The sequence below is a fragment of the Myxine glutinosa genome, chromosome 9 (assembly GCF_964187855.1).
Source record: "Myxine glutinosa chromosome 9, kmMyxGlut1.1, whole genome shotgun sequence".
Classification (NCBI taxonomy): domain Eukaryota; kingdom Metazoa; phylum Chordata; class Myxini; order Myxiniformes; family Myxinidae; genus Myxine; species Myxine glutinosa.
In genome coordinates this window covers 71,036,430-71,055,610 of record NC_136269.1, presented here as the reverse complement: position 1 = coordinate 71,055,610, position 19,181 = coordinate 71,036,430, and the positions used below count along the sequence as shown (strand labels likewise).

The window sequence follows — 19,181 nt, the reverse complement described above, 5'->3', positions numbered from 1 at the left end:
AGGTAAAGCGAGGTGAGAAGCGTATGGAGAAAGAGGTGAGGAATAATACGGCAAAGTTACAAGGGGGAATAGAAGATCTGACGGAGGAGGTGGAACAGCTGACAGAGGGACAAACGGAGTTAGTGGAGCAGGTTCAAAGGAACACTGCAGTACTCAGAGGGTTAAAGGCGACACAAAAAGAAATTAAAAATGACTTGATAGCGACACAGAGGCAATGTCAGATGGTACGTGAGGGACTGACAATGAGGTTGGATGAGGTGACAGAGATAATGGAGACGAAGGACCGAGAGGTGAGGATGCACATAGAGACGGTCACGGTAGCCTTAGAGGACGAACTTGAGGAGACGCACCGGGAAATAAAAGAGGTGAAGCAAAAATTAGAGGAAGTGGAAGAAGAGGTGAGTGAAATTAAGAAGAGACAGACAGAAACTAAGAGAGAAATAAAGGAGGAGGTAATGGAATTGGTACAAGGTCGGTGCTCAACGCATGATGTGCTGCTCACTAACCAAATAAAGAGTTTGCAGGTGGCAGAGGAGGTGCGGAGACGAGGTGCCAAGGTGAGTGGCGAAATATTGGGCAATGTACATGATGTGAGGAAAGCTTCAGTCGGCTTGGGGATTGGTTTGGATCCGGGTGTTCGTGAGAGGCCGTTGGTGAAGTGTGCAACAGGTCTGGTGTGCGAAAAAAGAGGTGTGCGAGAATGTCCGACCATGGGGTGTGTGAGGAAAAAGTGCGCGCCGACCAGTGAGTGTGCTGTCGAGAGTGAGTCGGTCGTAGCGCGTGTGCGAGGGAGCACATGGAAGCGCGGTGTGGTGAGTGTTACAGAGGAAGTAGCGAGAGAGTGTACACCTGTGGTGAGTGTTACAGAGGATGTAACGAGAAAGTGTACGCCTGTAGTGAGTGTTACAGAGGGTGTAACGGGAGAGTGTGTGCAAGAGTGTGCGCGAGAAAGGTGTGTAACGGACAGGTGCATGAGGAAAGAGTGCGCTGTCGAGAGTAAGGGTGAGTGCGCGACCGAGAGTGGAGGTGAGAGTAGTGAGAGTGACACGGAGCGTGAGTTGGTTGTGACAGGTGAGCGAGGATGTACACCTGGAATGGAAGGATGCACACCTGGAATGGTAGAGCGTGTGTGGGAATGCACACTTGAGTTGGTCGTGAGGCACGTGGTTGGGTGTGCGAGTGAAAGCACACCTGTGATTGTCACAGGGGAGGTGACCGAGGAAGGGGCGCGAAGAAGTGTGTTGGTGAGGTGTGCGAGCGACGAATGTGTGCCAAGGTGCTCGGTGGTCAGGTGTGTGACCAAGTCTGTGAGCGGAATGAGTGTACCGAGGTGTGTAAGGAAAGGTACGAGGAGCATGGGAACAGCTGGAGGTATGAGCAAGAAAGGGGTAGCGTATGCGTGTAAGCATGCAGGTAAGGCATCGACGGTAACCGGGTTAGCGGTTAGAGCGACTTTTAGCCGAATCGGGCCCTCGGTGCGTGCCGGGCTTCGCGTGCCGTGAGAACCAGCGGGGATCCGAGCCACGGCGGGTTCGAAAGGACCGCCGTACGTGATCCACGCTGGGCCTCGCTTGGAACGGCCGCGTCCGTGCTCCACTAGGCGGAGCGGGCAGCCCGATAGGAAGGGTCGTCATGGCGACCACTTTCTATTGAGACGTTCCGGCAGGTCGAGATCGGGCAATTGGATGGCGCCACGCCGAGATGGTGCGTGGAACCTCGGTCCAACCAAACCACCTCCCTTGAACCGAAAGCCGGACGGATTCAACCTGCAGGCGACCAAACCACCCGAATTCATTGCTCGGCTTTACGAACCGAGTTGAATGATGTCACGACGCACCGAGGCTAGGATATAGCGGACTGTGATGATGGTGATAGTGATAGTGATAGTGATTTGATACGAAATTTATAAAAGTGAATAGAATTGGCAGTAATTGGAAAATTTTTGATTTGTTGAATTTGGATGAGCGAAATTGATAGTAGGACCTCCCCGATGTGATGGGATGGGCAATCCACCATCCCTCACAGGGTGGGGCAAATGCGCTATAGCTTATGGGGTTGATGGCAGTGAAAACTAGCCCGGGTGGGTTAGGATATTGTGTGTAGGGCCCTAGAAGATGACATTAGGTGACGTTAAGATTAGTTAGTGACAATGATACCTGTAGTGGCGACGCAGGTAGGTTAGAGTGGATTATAATGACGTGGTATGTGCTTAGTTTAAAGGGAAGACGGGGAGCACTAAGTTAGCAGGGTAACAGGTAGATGAGATGATGCCGTGTGTGTGAGGATTGAACAGGTGTGATTGCACAGGTGTGCAACTGGACAGGTGGATGGAGCAGTGTATGAGTGAGTGAAGGTGATTGTGTATTGTGCTGACCAAATGGTCTAGGAAGAGGAGGAGGGTGCAGGTGGCACCAGGTATGATTGCACAGGTGTGCAACGACAGGTGAATGGAGGACAGGTGTATGGAATAAATGGTATGGAGTATTGGAATGGATGGTCGTGGAGTGAGTATGGTGGAAATTGTGGAGTGGAGTGGATGGTGCGAAGGTGTGAATGGGGGAAGAGTGGACCCCCATCACGGATAGCCGGGGCGGGTAGTGTAAGTGTTAGGTAGAGGGTATAGGTAAATTGTGGTTGGATATTGGCATCTGTGGTGCGGGTGGAAGAATGGTGATTGGATGGGTGCATTAGTGTTGTGGAAATGGCTGGGCGTGTAGCCTGTTAGTGTGTGTAGTTGGTTTGGGCACTCCACCACTGTGAGGATGTCCGCCAGGTGAGGCCGCAGGTGGGCTCTGGGAGCCGGCAGTTGTGGATGGGGCCCGAGGATCTGGAGGACGGACCCGGGTAGCCCAGTGCCAGAGGGCACCAAGGGGTGACAGAGCCAGGAGGGGCCTTCCCAAATTAGATAGGTTAGGTAAGGAGCTAGGTAAGCTCGGGTGGCAACTACAGTGGTGGAGGTGTGCAGGTGGGTAGACCTGCTGGGAGAGCTACACGTCGCAGCCCAGAAATTGTGCGAGGGCACCGGGAGATGAATCGGGGGAGTGAGACCCCAAATTGAGAAGCACCACAGTTTGGTCAATGGGAATTGGTTTTTAGAACCCATAGTGTAAGTTGGCCAATGGATTGGCAGGGAAAGACCCCGGGTAGTGTAAAGTGTGTTAATGTCATTTAGAAAGTAGTTAGGATGAAGTCTCCTCGCACCATCTGCATCCACTCACCTGAGGTGACAGGTACTCCACACCATGCCATGTTTTGATGATTTTTTATGATGCAAATGTTTGGATTGTGAGACGCATCATGACGTGGGTGTGACATTGTGCGTAATTCCATCTCTTCCTCCTTATGAGGATTGATAATGAATTTGGTGATGGCAAATTTTGAAGTAGAGGGATTGTGGAGACGAATTTGGTATCGGGGAAATATGGGGAAGACGTGACAGTAGTGACGAATTTGTAAATGGGTAGATTTTGTAAATATGGGGTAAGGGCAAGGGTAGTGTAGGTGACAGGGGGGTGACGTACGGTAGGGACGAGCTTTCTCACTTCGCCCTCCGTACGCATTTCGCCTTGCATTGCCTTATTGATGTGTACCCTTGTGACCTTACCCCTCGCTCAATTGTCTCTTTTTGTCTCCCACATGACCTGTGCGCCATTGGGTGCCGAGGGGAGCGTGCGTGAGTCCTCCATTGTGCGCCCGAAATTCCCAGAACCAGCTGTCTGCATCGATGCACCACATTATGGACCACATGCCTGTGGCCGAGCACCACTTATGGTCCCCATGGGTTGGGGCATGGCCCCTCTGCTGGAACCGGCCATGAGGGCCCGAAATCTTGCTGGCGGACCTTGGCCACAGGGCACCGATGCCCCACAGGTGAACCACACGTAGTCGGCCCTGTGGGCCATAAATAAAGAAAATAAAAAGGACACATTGGGCACACTTTATTGCAAATAGGCCGCCAGTAAGAAAATGAAAGAATGACAACATCTGGAAGACCAAATAATAATAACCAGCAGAGGGAGCCGAAGAGCAAGAGATCACCTGCAGGGTTAGGGGTTGTTGATTTTATTTTTATTGAACATGCATTGAACACTGATGAACTATGGTGACTGCACCGATTGGTGCTTGGGTGTGTATTGGTGCGTTTTTAGGTGCTTTAATGGTGCATTGATGCAGAGCAGACTGTCTCCCCCCCCAGAAAGAACAATCACAGGTCCTGAGTTAGTTTTGTAAATAAAAATAGCGTCATTGTAAATAATGCTCCCCACCGTCAGTGTATAGTTTGAAGACCATTCTGCAATTCGGTTAACTGTGGGCGTAAGTCTGTTAGGCAGGGTGCAATGGAGCAGCGGGACACATTTATTTATGTTTTAAAACTGTCGCACTCAGGGTCAGGTTAAAAGTAGAGGGAACTACACCTACGTGTCACACTAAATAAAAGTTGTAGGCCCGGGACGTGCCTAAGAGGAGGAGGGTGCAGTGTTGCGGATATGAGGACTGTATTTTTTTGATTGTGTGCTTTATTATTATTATTATTGTTTATTCTGCACCCCCCTGCCTCCGGAGCTGTGTAAAGGTGAAAGGGCATCCCATAATTAGTCCACAAGCATACACGTCAGCCAATAATAGAATACCCCTGTTCGATAGTTATATCTTATTCTGTGTTTTAGAGTAAGGCTGTGTCTCCCATTAATTGAAGTACTCCATTGCACCAGTGAAAGAGAATAGATCCCCTTTCGTCATTGCCGAGCCTCGATTGCCAATTACCTCCCCTCCAAAACCACCATTGAACAAGTGCTCGGGTCGGGGAAGAGGGGCGGGCCCGCCCGTCGTCATCAAGGGCGGAGCCAGAGGGTCGCATGACCAACCAGGGCCGAGGTGAGCACACCGATGGGCGTGTCCTGAAGGCCGGCGGCTTGATCGCTGGAGGCGCTATAAAGGCGCGCGCGCAAGAAGCGTTGGGTGGTCAGTTGGTTGCGTTGGTTGCGGTGAGGAGTCGGTGGTGGTGGTCAGTTGGTTGCGTTGGTTGCGTTGGGTCAGTCGGTGGTGAAGGTGGTCAGTGGTTGCGTTGGTTGCGGTGAGGAGTCGGTGGTGAGGAGTGAGTGGACCAAGAAAGAGTTGAGGGTTTGGACCAGACGAGTCGGACAAGTCCTGGGAAAGCAGCGGAGGCCACAGCAGCAACAACACCCAACAGCCACTTGGGGCCTGGATGGCGGTTTTGAGCAAGGCCGTGAAGGAACGGCGGCTGCTAAACGCGCCGATCGTGCTGCAGGACCCCCTTGGACCTTCCTCTCCCTCCAGCCATCCACCTCCTGCCTTTCCACCCTTCTTGTGTACGTGAGTTTGTTTTGTTTGTTCTGTCCCTGGGTTAATTAAGTCTGTATAAGCTAGTATTTGCACTGTGTCACCTGCGTCTTATGTGTTGTAAATAAACGTGACTGCTTTCTTTTTGCCTGTGTAAATAATAAATCCCATTACTCTTCTGTACGTCTTCTCGTCTTATTCCTTTTCCTCTTTGCATTTCGTCGTTTTAGTCTTTTCCCAGATTGGGCAGCTGCGGTGCGATACGGCCAAAGTTCTGGGTGAATCGGGTGAGTCGGGGAACAACTGTTCGGTCGCGGAGCCTTCGCTCGGCAAAGTAACATCTAAACCGCGATCAGTAACAATATATATATAATATATATAATATATATATATATATATATATATATATAATGTATATATATATATATATATTATATATATATATATATATATATATATATATATATATATATATATATATATATATATATATATATATATATATATATATATATATATATATATATATATATATATATATATATACAGTGGAACCTTGACTTACGAGTTTAATCCGTTCCGTGACCGAGCTCGTAACTCAAATTGCTCGTATCTCAAATCAAATTTCCCCATTGAAATGCATTGAAATGCTATTAATCCGTTCCAGCCCGCCAAAAACCACACCAATTTTTTTTTAAATATACAGTATATATAAAAATATCTCGCGCTTTATATTTCACCTGTATGCAGCATACAAGTTGGCAGGATGGCCTGGACTGGAGGTACGCACACTTGACTCTAAAGTCTAAACTGTCCAGCCTGGGTTTGAATCCCGACCCAGCTATAACCTGTCATGGGTGAATCACAGGCAGGGTGATTCATCAATGTGTGTACCGCTAAACTGGGCGCCCCGTTTGCGTCCCATTAGTTGTTGGATGTTAAGGATCTCACCGTGTTTTCCACAAAGAGAAGGCGAGCTATCGCCGGCACTCTGAACAAGTTGACGGCAGAGATACTGTACTTGCACGGCATGATAACCACGTGTCGCACGATCTCTTGTCATGGTCCACAAGATTATCACAGAGAGGTGCAGCTTCCAGCGTTTCGAGATCTGATCCAGGCCTATCCAACGAGACCGGTCCCAGCGTTCTAGGCCCGGTGGTTGTCTCAGACGGACCCGACAACGGCAGTGTTCGTTTTAACTCGATTCGATTCGAGCGCCGACGTGCCGGCGAACAAAACCGGTCATATCTTTTGAACGCGTGGCTCGATTTTTACAAAATAAACTTTTTCTTGAAGGTCTGAACCGTGCGCTCAAACCTTGACCCTGAGAGAGCCGTTTTGCGCCGGCAAAGGCGCCTTGTGTGACGTGAGGACCACGTCGTGCTGCATAGATTATCATAAATTATCATATCATTATCGGCGGCGTTATATATCATTAGCGCTATACGACAGAGATACTGTACGTGCACGGCAAGATAACCACGTGACCGGGTGGCGAAAGCTCGTAACTCGGATCTCGGCTCGCTTCTCAAAGCAATAAACTGCCAGAGTGACGGCTCGTATCTCGAAAAACTCGTAAGTTGGGGCACTCGTAAGTCGAGGTTCCACTGTATATATATATATATATATATATATATATATATATATATATATATATATATAAATATGTTTCAATATATATTACATGTATGTTTTTTTTTTTTTTTTTTTTTTTTTTGTTGTATACTGAATCGAGGCTCGTGAAAGAGCTAAACAGTATGTTACAGTATAACATAAATGAAAACCCATTTTAATGATGTGACACATGTCGACCTGCAAGTCTTGTTATCAACTAATAATGCTGCCTTGTTGGCCTCGGAGAGCAAAATACAACAAACAACAACAGGCATTTTAAGGCCATTTTCCCTGCAAGAGCGGGGGTTGGCCTTGCGGTCCCCATGACAATCTTCTCCATTTTGCCCTATTTTCTGCATCTCCCCTTGTTAACCCCCTTGCCCGCATTTTTTCTTCGACCATCTTTAGCCAAGTCTTTCTCGGTCTTCCCCGTCCTCTACTTCCTTTGACATTCATTTCCATCACTCTTCTCAACCAGTCACTTTCATCCTTCCTCAACACATGACCAAACCATCTCAAACTGTTTCTCTTCACAGCATCCATCACAGGCTCTATTCCCATCATCTTTCGCAATTCATCATTTGTCTTCCTCTCTCTCAACGATACTCCGCACATCCACCGAACCATTCGCATTTACACTCTTTCCAGCCTTCGTTGCTGCTCTACGTTCATTACCCATGTCTCCCTCCCATAAATCATAACACTTCTCACACATGCAGCACACACCTTTCCCTTCAGCTTCAACGACACTCCCCTCCTCGTCAGCATGCCACTCAGTTCCCGAAACTTCTTCCATGCACATCTCACTCGAGCAACCGTTGCCGAGTCTGTTCCACCTTCTCCATTCAGCATGTCTTCTAGGTCGCAAAATGTTTTCACACCTTCCAGCTTCACGCCGTCTCCAAGATCCAACTCAACATTTCCTCCATCTGCAGCTCCCTCTGTGCACACCTTACACTTGAATGTAGCTGCCACACTGGTTAATGATCCTCTCAAACCACTACATTTTTGATGAACCCACTCAGCGCACATTGTACATTGAATGGAATTCACTCCGACACCCTTCCTGCACACAGCACATGCTCACTTCGCAGTTCTTTCCACCTCACCACATGCTTTACCACTTGCCATCACCTTCGTTTTTCCGATATTCACCTTCAGACCTTTTGTCTCCATACATTCCTTCCACTTGTTCATCTTCTCCTTCATTCCATCCATACTTTCTGCAATCAACACCAGATCATCTGCATACAACAACTCCCACGGTAAACCGTCCTTTACGTTCCGAGCCAGCACCTCCATCACAGCTACAAATAGTAGTGGACTTAGTGCCGATCCCTGATGCACTCCCACCTTCACCTCAAACTCACCACTGTTCCCGTCCTTCGTCCTTACAGCTGTGCGTGTTCTTTTGTACATTGCCATCACTACTCTGATCAACCATTCCTCCACTCCTAACTTTCTCAATGCCCATGTCACTACTTCATGTGGAACCCTATCGAATGCTTTGACCACATCAACAAACCCAAGAAACAACCTCTTCCTCTTTCTTCTCCATGTACTTCTCCTGCAACTGCCTCACAATAAAAAGCACGTCTGTCATTCCTCTTCCTGGCATAAATCCAAGCTGCATTTCGTCAATCTTCACTTTCTTCCTTATCCTCCTCTCCAACACCCTTTCCAATACCTTCATTCCATGCTCCAATAACTTTATCGCTCGATACGAGCCACAGTCCAGAGGGTCACCTTTCCCCTTGTATAGAGGGACGAGGGTACTCAGTGCCCAATCCACTGGAATGTGGCCTTCTTTCACCACCAGAATGCAAATCTCGGTCATTCTCTTCACACCCCAAATTCCTGTTGCCTTCAACATATATCCCACAACTCCCGTCGGCCCTCCCGCTTTTCTACTCTTCATTGCTTTTATCGCTTCCTCAACTTCCTTCTCAGTTATCTTCACTGCCAGTCCTAAAACTGGGTTACTCTCGATGTTGCCATCCCATTCATTCTCTGCATTCAACAGTATTTCCATATATCTCTTCCATCTTCCTTTAATTCCATCTGGGTCCACAACGATTTGTCCCACTTCATCCTTCAAGCAACTCACCCCCATCACATCACACCTCTCTTTTGCTATCTGCTTTGCAATCCTGAATACCGCTCTCTGACCCTCTTCCAAATCCAAGCGTTCTCCGAACATTTTCCTACATGCCTCCTGTGCCTTTGCTACCTCTTTCTTTGCAGCCTTCTTGGCTGCCTTATAACTTCCATGCTCTGCTTTTTCTGCTCCCGTATCCTTCGCCTTCTGCCACTCCTTGAACTTCTTCCTCTTCTCTTCAATCTTCTTTCCAACTTCATCATCCCACCACCATGTTTCCGAGTGCCTCGGTGGTCATTTTGTCCATCTACATACCTCACCAACAGCTCCCAACAGACTATCTTTCATTGACATCCAACCACTTTCAAGCTCAACCACATCATCCTCTACCATACTCAGCCTCTCTTTTAATGCCTCCCTCACTGTCACCTCTTTCAACCTCCACACCTTCATTCTCAGTTGGTACTTCACCCGCCGAGCTCTCCTCGCACCTTTCACCATTATGTCGCAGATAACCAAGTGGTGCTGTGAAACGGCCTCCTCCCCCGGGATCACCTGTGTGTCCTCGGAGAGCAAAATAATGGCCTCTAAGTCCCCTTGGAAGGCCAAGCACTCGTACAAGGCAAGCGCTGATTCAAACTCAATGTTATGTTTGGAGTGGGACATCTGTTTGTGGGTGCTTCACATGTAGGTTCTAGTAATGACAACATTGGACGAGGCAGCTATAAACCTAGCACTATATTGGCCCTATATGTCGGACTTTATAATTTCAGATTGTTTTGGAATAACGAACCCATACTTTTCCTGCAATTTTTGACAAGAAAATAAACCTGAGATCAGCAGGATTTTTGATGTTCGTTGACATTACGGGACACAGTAATACGTTTGTGAAAGGTCAGAACTTGGCTTTTGGCCTGAGTTTTGGAAGTTACAAATATATTACTTTTTTTTCTTCTTTTTTTGTATACAAGATCGAGGCTCGTGTAAGAGCTACTTTGTGGCAATTACGAGTGTAGCAAAACCATTTGTTACAATACGTCGTTGTGTCGTGTTCGTCATTCCATACAGGCTTCCTTGGATTCATACTCACATTGTCCAAGCAAAGTACTGCGGACAACAACCTGCATCAGCTTTGTGGTGTTTATTTCACTTTTCTGGCTGAGATCAAAACCTATACATCATATATATATATATATATATATTCCATGAATAACAAAGCCATCAGCACAGTATGCATATGTTGTGAAAATTGGGGGTTACAGTATTTCAATTGTTTGAACTGCAATACAAAATTAATTAACTTTTGCTCTCGCTGCTGCTGCTTTGGCTGCAGAAAATATACTTTTTTCCAAGCAGTTTCCAAGCAGTGATGATTGCCAAGGGAACTCCTCTTGTTTCATTCTTTCCATACTTCTCATTCTTCCCTTCTCACCTGGCCAGGAATTGAAGTCCAGATATGATGCAGGCAGGCTAGGCCTCTCCACACCGTTGCCGTTCCTTATGAACATTGTGAGGTGTCATTGCGAGGTGTCCACCTTTCGCATTACGGCTGTGACCCATTTGAGGAAGTTGGAGAGGTTTGTGTAGATGCCGTATTTTCCAGGCTTGGCACAGCCCTCTCCCCAGCTCACAATCCCAGTTAAGAACCATGTATCACGAAACTTTGTAACGTGTGGCCCACCGCTGTCTCCCTGCAAATCGCACACAAACAGGGCAAATTTCCACCAAATCCTGTGCGCGTGAGCACTGATTAGCGTTATCTCTACAACAAATTAAACACATTTTGTGTCACATACAATTTTTTTTGTTTGTTTTTTCAAAAAATCGTTGAACTCTTCCCTTGTTTGTGTAAAAGTGTGGGCACCTCATTCTCTCGGCACAAGAAAAGAGCTAAAGTAATCGTCTGCAGAGTGAGAAGCCGTAGCAATATGGTCTAATGTTGCTGTCAGTGCAACGATCGATCAGGTCATCTCAGCCTGTGCTGTCTCAATTTTTAACTCTATTATTGAGCACATAGCAATCCTGTTTAAAAGCTAAGAACAACAAGAGAATAATAGGGCTATCCATACCAAGTTAGGACAATTCTGTGGATCTGTATGTCTCATCCCTTGTACAAGGGTGGTCCCAAATGATGTGCAACTTTTCAAACAGCTGTCATAATTTCATTAACGTGACCCTCTCCTTTATTTTCAGGTCTCCTCCTTACAAGGTTTAAAGGTTTTCTATTTCCATAGAAGCTTCAACCATGTTGAACATTGTATCTGTGCTCCAGCAGATGCTCATTATGGATACGTTTGTTATGCCGTAGTCATATGTTTCTACACCATGGCAGTTTTATAGGGTCCAGCCAAATGCAAGAATTCCACAATACAAAAACATCAAATTTAGGTTCAAAAGTTTAGATACACAGGAAGTATCAAATACCAAATTAAAAGACAAGGGTTGAAAACCATCAGTGAGAACACCCGACAAGGCAGAGTCGAAGAGAAGCTTCTTTGAAAAGGTCGACATGCCGACTTTCACAGCTGGTAGGAACTTCTCACATGACCATTGACAGAATCATACATGACGATCTGAAACTGTACCCGCACAAGATGTGGTTACTACAGCACGAGGCCAAAATAAATATGAGGAGGAGGTTCAAATTTTTCTCGACACAAGGAGACCCCATGGCCTCCCTACTCTCCGGACCTGTTTTTTCCTGACTACGTACGGGAGTCGCTCAAAGCTAAAGCCTACGAAAACAACACACACACACACACACACACACACACACACACACACACACACATACATACATACATACATACACACACACAGACATGTACACCTACACACATCCCACATGTATATACATGTTTAAAGTGTACGTGCACATAACTAATACAATAAAAACAAAGAAATATTCTCGGTAATTTCCTGAAACGGTGAAATTCGATGGAATTCTCTCGGTGAATTCACTCGGTTTCTCGGTGAAATTTTTCCTTTGGGTGGTGTATAATCGCTCTGAACGAAATATCTCTCAGCAATTTCGCGTCTGTTAATTTATTTATTTTACATATGTGAATTACACGTCTATGCACACGTGAAATGGAGTTTGTTTTTGCACACGTGAAATGAACACGTGAACCTTTACTTCCGGATAATAATGTTGAATGAAAAAAGAACGAATAAATATATGTCGGTTTAGGAGTTGCAGAAGACGAGGCCATTTCGTAGGGTTCGGAGCTCGTTTATTCAAACAGAAATACTCCGCACTGATATCGCGAACGGAACTCGTACAGCTTTTATAAAGCCAAAATCCTCTTCGGAGGGCATTGCTCCAACAACCGTGCGTACGTCACGTCCACACAACCAAAAGCCCCACAGGCCCGTGCACGTGGATTATGACCAAATAAGGTAACCGCTACATGCAAATAAGGTAACCGCTACATGCAAATGAGGTAACCACGACATGCGAATAAGGTAACCACGACATCCGAATAAGGTAACCGCTACATGCGAATAAGGTAACCGCGACGTGAATAATGTAACCGCTACATGCGCCCCCCCCCCCCCCCCCCCAGAATGCACTTGCACGGGCGTGCATGTAGTTCGCGGGCACGCTCGGCAGTGCCGAGAAGGCTTGAGCAGTGCTCGGCCTCGGTCCGCGTGAAAAAACGCCGCCGTGGGGTTGAGCCGACCGAGGGGCTGGTCAAGGCCTCGGGGGAGGCTGCCGAGGTTCCTCGCGGGCCTCCGCCGAGGTTCCTCGCGGGCCTCCCGAGGTTGCAGTTTGTGGGTGCGCTCGGCAGTGCCGAGAAGGCTCGAGCATTGCTCGGCCTCGGTGCGCGTAAAAAGGGGTTGAGCCAACCGAGGGGCTGGTCAAGGCCTCGAGGGAGGCTGCCGAGGTTCCTCGCGGGCCTCCCGAGGATGCAGAGTAGGAGTAGTAGTTGCGCGAGTTGCAGCTTTCTACACGCGAGCTGTAGCTTAGTTGTAGAGTTTTCCCGAGTTGTAGTTGTAGTGTGTAGTTGCGCGAAGGTGACGAGCAGTGCTCGTTGGAGAAGGCTCACCGCTCTGGTCGCAGAGGAGGTGCTTGGCCGTAGTGCGCGCGAAGGCTACGAGCAGCAGTACTCGGCCTGTGTGCGCGAAGTTAAGAGCAGCAGTGCCACCCGCATCCCATCGGAGGATCCTGGAGAAGGCGCACCCCTCTGTTCGCAGAGGAGGTGTCGCACTCAGTGTGCGCAAAGTTACGAGCAGCAGTGCCACCCGCATCCCATCGGAGGATCCTGGAGGAAGCGCACCCCTCTGTTCACAGAGGAGGTGTCGCGCGCAGTGCGTGCGAAGTCGACGAGCAGCCGTGCTGCCTGGGTCAGTGCGTGCGAAGTTGAAGAGCAGCCGTGCCGCCCGGGTCAGTGCACGCGCAGGAGATGAGCAGCAGTGCCACCCACGTCTCGTCAGATGATCCTGGAGAAGGCGCACCCCTCTGTTCGCAGAGGAGGTGCCACGCGCAGTGCGCGCGAAGTTACGAGCAGCTGTGCGCGCGAAGGTGACGAAGCAGCCGTGCTGCCAACATCAGTGTGTGCGCAGGAGATCAGCAGCAGTGCCACCCACGTCTCGTAGCTGCGTTCCTCGGAGGATCCTGTAGCAGGCTCGCCCCTCTGGTCGCAGAGGAGGAGCCGAGCCCCGAAAACGTTCGCAAAACTCCGGCAGGTCGATGGAAACTGCGATTGCCGTGTTTGTTTGCAGCCCCCGAATCCGTTCGGCGGCAGCCGGGGTCACCAGTTTAGGAGTTGCGGAAGATGAGAATACGAGGCTATTTTGTAGGGTTCGAAGCTCGTTTATTCGAACAGAAATACTCCGCACTGATATCGCGAACGGAACTCGTACAGCTTTTATAAAGCCAAAGCCCTCTTCGGAGGGCGGGGCTCCAACAACCGCGCGTACGTCACGTCCACACAACCAAAAGCCCCACAGGCCTGTGCACGTGGATTATGACCAAATAAGGTAACCGCGACATGTGAATAAGGTAACCGTGACATGCGAATAAGGTAACTGCTACATGCGAATAAGGTAACCGCTACATGCGAATAAGGTAACTGCGACATGTGAATAAGGTAACCGCTACATGGGCATCATTGTTGACGTTTTTGTGACGACTGTCATCAAACGGAAAAGTAATATATCTTAACGGAAAAGAAAAAGCGAATTTTTAATATATGTCGATATTTTGCCGTCTGTATGATGTTGGGCAATTTTCATATATATCTCGGCATTTTCCCGTGTGTGCATTTATTTTTTCAAATATTGCTGAAACCGAGTCTAAAACCATTGATAAAAATGAAATCAGATGGTTAATTCGAGATAAAATCGTGAGGGTGACTCAATGAATGGGTTTTATTTTACAGGTCTTCGAAAATGCATTTCGTTCTATAAACGGAAACTTGCATCGGATTTTATTCCCGTTTTTTTTCAACCGAGTCTAAAACTATGTTAGCGACTGTGAAAAATGAAATGAGATATCGAATTTGAGTTGAAATAAAACTGTGAAAGAGAGCAAGACACCGCAGGCCCAACAAAAGGGCCTCAAAGCTATGCGTGTAACCAAAATGGTGGATATTTGTTTTTGAAGCCTCTTCCTCTTCCATTTTTGAAGCCTCTTCCAGAACCAGAACAACACACACATACACATACAACCACACACACACACACACACACACACACACACACACACACACACACACACACACACACACAGAACCACACAAACACACTGCAGTTGTTGAAAAATACCATCAGATGGGAAATCAGACACATACCAGCTCCCGTTCTCAGCCGAGTCCGTCATCCAGAGGGGTGGCACATGGTGCTTGGATTGAGTACTTCATCGACTACTAATGATATTGCTCCTTATTGCCTGTTGAAGCATTATTGAAGGATCCAAAACGGCCGAGCTGAACTCCACCAAATTTTGTATTTGTGCTTGGGGTACTCAGGTTCAGGTACTCAGGTATTTGTGCTTAGGTTCAGGTACTCAGGTATTTTGCTCAGGTTCAGGTCATGGGTGCAAAATGAATGTCAAATTGAATGTGCCAGCAGTTCATGTTCCGGCTGCAAATCCCTCTTTGCCGTCCGCACTCTTCGTCCAAAGAGAGTGGCATGGTGCCATCACAGGGTCCCCCTTGTGTGCTCTGCCATTGGTGGGCTGCAAGATGTCACTTCATTGGTTCAGACGAAGCTGGTGGCAACACCGAATTTGTGTAATGTCACCATGATGAGTGAGGAGGTGGAGAGGAGTGAGGAGGTGGAGAGGAGTGAGGAGGTGGAGAGGAGTAATGAGGTAGAGAGTGGAGAGCAGTGAGAGAAGAGGAGTGAGGAGGTGAAGAGGATTGAGGAAGTGGAGAGGAGTGGGGAGATGGAGATGAGGGAGGGGACGATTCCCCAATAGGAAATTAAATATTTATTATACTTGGTAAAAATACAGTGACTGAAAACTGAAGTTGGGGATCGAACCATCGTCTGATTATATTTTTAAGGCATAGCCCTTAGGGCAATGCCGTCTGGAACAGCGTTTGTCTGTCCGTCCGTCCGCTGTGTGTGTGTGTGTGTGTGTGTGTGTGTGTGTGTGTGTGTGTGTGTGTGTGTGTGTGTATGTGTGTGTGTGTGTGTGTGTGCGTTTGTATGTATGTATGTATGTGTGTCCCTCGCAAACGTCCACCGATTAGAGCTGAGGATCTGGTCACATGATGGGGGGGGGGGGGGGGGGAGGTACAGCATTTAGTAACCATTACAGTTGGATATTTTACTACAAGGAAATATAATAACCTTCTGTGGAATCTTTTGAGGTCCCAGCGGGTGTCGTAAGGTAGGTAGGAGGTTTCAGAAATTCCTCAATACAATTATGATTTTGAAATGCGATCGACACGGACCTTGCTCCCAAATCCGGAAGCGAACAGATGACGACGGTTTGTGGTTGATAATATCTCAATGCACATTAAAAACTGTATTTCCCATGGGAATAGACATACATTGACATATTATGTGAAGTAAATAAATTGTGTAGATTACATAATTTCTGGGTCTGACGAGTTTCCAGTAACCGTTTTGAAAAACTCTACATGCCGCTTCTAACTCAAAATGTCCAAATGTCATACACATCTATGCCCGTGGGTTTCCCACGAGTGCCCCACTAGTCTATATTATAATAGGCGAAGGTGATTCTGTCTGTATGTCTGTCTGTCTGGGGGTGTGGCTTACTCCGTTTGCAGAGTAGCTCCCCCCATTCTTGGAGAGGCTTCATGTAAACAAATATCCACCATTTTATTAACTCGAATAGCTTTGAGGCCTGTTTAGTTAGGCCCATGCTGTCTTTCTCTCTCACACAGGTTTATTTCAACTCTAATTCGATATATCATTTCATTTTTAACAGTCGCTAACATAGTTTTTGACTCGGTTGAAAAAAACCGGAAAGAGAATCCCATGAAAGCTTCTGTTTATAGAACGAAATGATTTCTCAAAGGCCTGTAAAATAAAGCCCATTCATTGAGTCACCCTCACGATTTTATCTCAAATTCACCATCTGATTTAATTTTTATCGATGGTTTTAGACTCGGTGTCAGAAATAATTGAGAACATTGACGCACACACGGGAAATTGCTGAGATATATTTTTTTTAAATCGCGGCATGGTCGGTCATACACCGCCTAAAGTAACAGACGGGAAAATGGCGAGATATATTAAAAATTTGTGGCGGACTTTTCCATTTGATGACAATCGTCACGATTAAATATTTAATTTATACGTCGTCACAATAATGTGGAGAGAGGGGCATAGCTTCGTTCACGTATCGCCACAGACGGGAAATTGCCGACAGATATTTCTTCGTTATTATTTCATTCATCATTATTATACGGAAGTAAAGGTAATCCTGTTTAAACTGGCATTCATTCCAGCGAGGGGTTGGAGATGAGTGAGGAGTTGGAGAGGAGTGAGGAGTTGGAGAGGAGCGGGGGTTGGAGAGGAGCGACGGGTTGGAGAGGAGGGAGGGGTTGGAGAGGAGCTGGGGTTGGAGAGTAGCGGGGGTTGGAGAGGAGCGAGGGGTTGGAGAGGAGCGAGGGGTTGGAGAGGAGCTAGGGGTTGGAGAGGAGCGAGGGGTTGGTAAGGAGCGAGGGGTTGGAGAGGCGCTAGGGGTTGGAGAGGAGCGAGGTGTTGGGGAGGAGCAGGGGTTGGAGAGGAGCGGGGGGTTGGAGAGGAGTGAGGGGTTGGAGAGGAGCGAGGGGTTGGAGAGTGAGCAGGGGTTGGAGAGGAGCGGGGGGTTGGAGAGGCGAGTGAGGAATGATTGGAGAGGTGAGTGAGGAGCGATTGGAGAGGTGAGTGAGGAGCGATTGGAGAGGCGAGTGAGGAGCGATTGGAGAGGCGAGTGAGGGGCGATTGAAGAGGCGAGTGAGGAGCGATTGGAGAGAGGAGTGAGGGGCGATTGGAGAGGGGAGTGAGGTGCGATTGGAGAGGAGGTATTGGAGAGGAGTGTGAGGAGGTATTGGAGAGGAGCTAGGGGTTGGGGAGGAGCGAGGGGTTGGAGAGGAGCTAGGGGTTGGAGAGGAGCGAGGGGTTGGAGAGGAGCTAGGGGTTGGAGAGGAGCGAGGAGTTGGAGAGTGAGAGCCGATTGGAGAGGAGAGTGAGGAGCTATTGGAGAGGTGAGTGAGGAGCGATTGGAGAGGTGAGTGAGGGGGAATTGGAGAGGCGAGTGAGGAGCGATTGGAGAGGTGAGTGAGGGGCGATTGAAGAGGCGAGTGAGGAGCGATTTTAGAGGGCAGTGAGGAGCGATTGGAGAGGGGAGTGAGGTGCGATTGGAAGGGAGTGTGACGAGGTATTGGAGAGGAGTGTGAGGAGGTATTGGAGAGAAGTGTGAGGGGTTGGAGAGGAGTGTACGGGATTGGAGAGGAGTGTGAGGAGGGAATTGGAGAGGAGTGTGAGGGGTTGGAGAGGGGCTAGTGGTTTGAGAGTGAGGAGCTAGGGGTTGGAGAGGGTGAGGGGTTGGAGAAGAGCTAGGGGTTGGAGAGTGAGGAGCTAGGGGTTGGACAGGGTGAGGGGTTGGAGAAGAGTGAGGGATTGGAGAGGAGCGAGGGGTTGGAGAGGAGCGCGGGGTTGGAGAGGAGCGAGGAGTTGGAGAGGAGTGAGGAGTTGGAGAAGAGCTAGGGGTTAGAGAGTGAGGAGCAAGGGGTTGGAGAGGAGCGAGGGGTTGGAGAGGAGTGAGGGGTTAGAGAGGAGCGAGGGGTTGGAGAGGAGTGAGGGGTTGGAGAGTGAGTAGCTAGGGGTTGGAGAGGAGCGAGGGGTTGGAGAGGAGGGAGGGGTTTGAGAGGAGCGAGGGATTGGAGAGGAGCGAGGGGTTGGAGAGTGAGGGCCGATTGGCGAGGAGAGTGAGGAGCGATTGGAGAGGAGAGTGAGGTTGGAGAGGAGTGAGGTGTTGGAGAGTGAGGGCCGATTGGCGAGGAGAGTGAGGAGCGATTGGAGAGGAGAGTGAGGAGCGATTGGAGAGGCGAGTGAGGCGCGATTGGAGAGGAGTGTGAGGAGGTATTGGAGAGGAGTGTGAGGAGGTATTGGAGAGGAGTGTGAGGAGGTATTGGAGAGGAGTGTGAGGGGTTGGAGAGGAGTATGAGGGATTGGAGAGGAGTGTGAGGGGTTGGAGAGGGGCTAGCGGTTGGAGAGGAGCGAGGGGTTGGAGAGTGAGGGCCGATTGGAGAGGAGAGTGAGGAGCGATTGGAGAGGCGAGTGAGGAGCGATTGGAGAGGTGAGTGAGGTGCGATTGGAGGGGGGTATGAGGGATTGGAGAGGAGTGTGAGGGATTGGAGAGGAGTGTGAGGGATTGGAGAGGAGTGTGAGGGATTGGAGAGTAATGTGAGGGATTGGAGAGGATTGTGAGGAGGTATTGGAGTGGAGTGTGAGGAGGTATTGGAGAGGTATGTGAGGAGGTATTGGAGCAGAGTGTGAGGAGTGGGATTGGAGAGGCGTGAGGGTGGAGAGAGGAGAGTGTCAGGTGGAGAGGAGTGAGGGGTCACATATTATGTGAAATAAATAAATTGTGTTCATTACACCATTTCTGGATCTGATGAATTGCCAGTAACCATTTTGTAAAATTGAATGTGCAGCGTCTCACTCAATATGTCAAAATGTCACACACGTCCATGCCCGT

At 48.5% G+C, this 19,181-nt stretch overlaps 1 protein-coding gene across 1 annotated transcript in view; it reads right to left on the bottom strand.

Moving 5' to 3' along the window:
* Nucleotides 1-10,142: 10,142 nt before the first annotated feature.
* The window catches only part of LOC137435322 (coagulation factor X-like), a 90,642-nt gene continuing 81,603 nt past the window's right edge, over nt 10,143-19,181 (bottom strand). Inside the window, exon 10 of the mRNA XM_068129009.2 lies at nt 10,143-10,707. Within this exon, the coding sequence (XP_067985110.2) occupies nt 10,534-10,707 (174 nt within the window). The 3' untranslated portion in view covers nt 10,143-10,533. The remainder of the gene's footprint in view (nt 10,708-19,181) is intronic.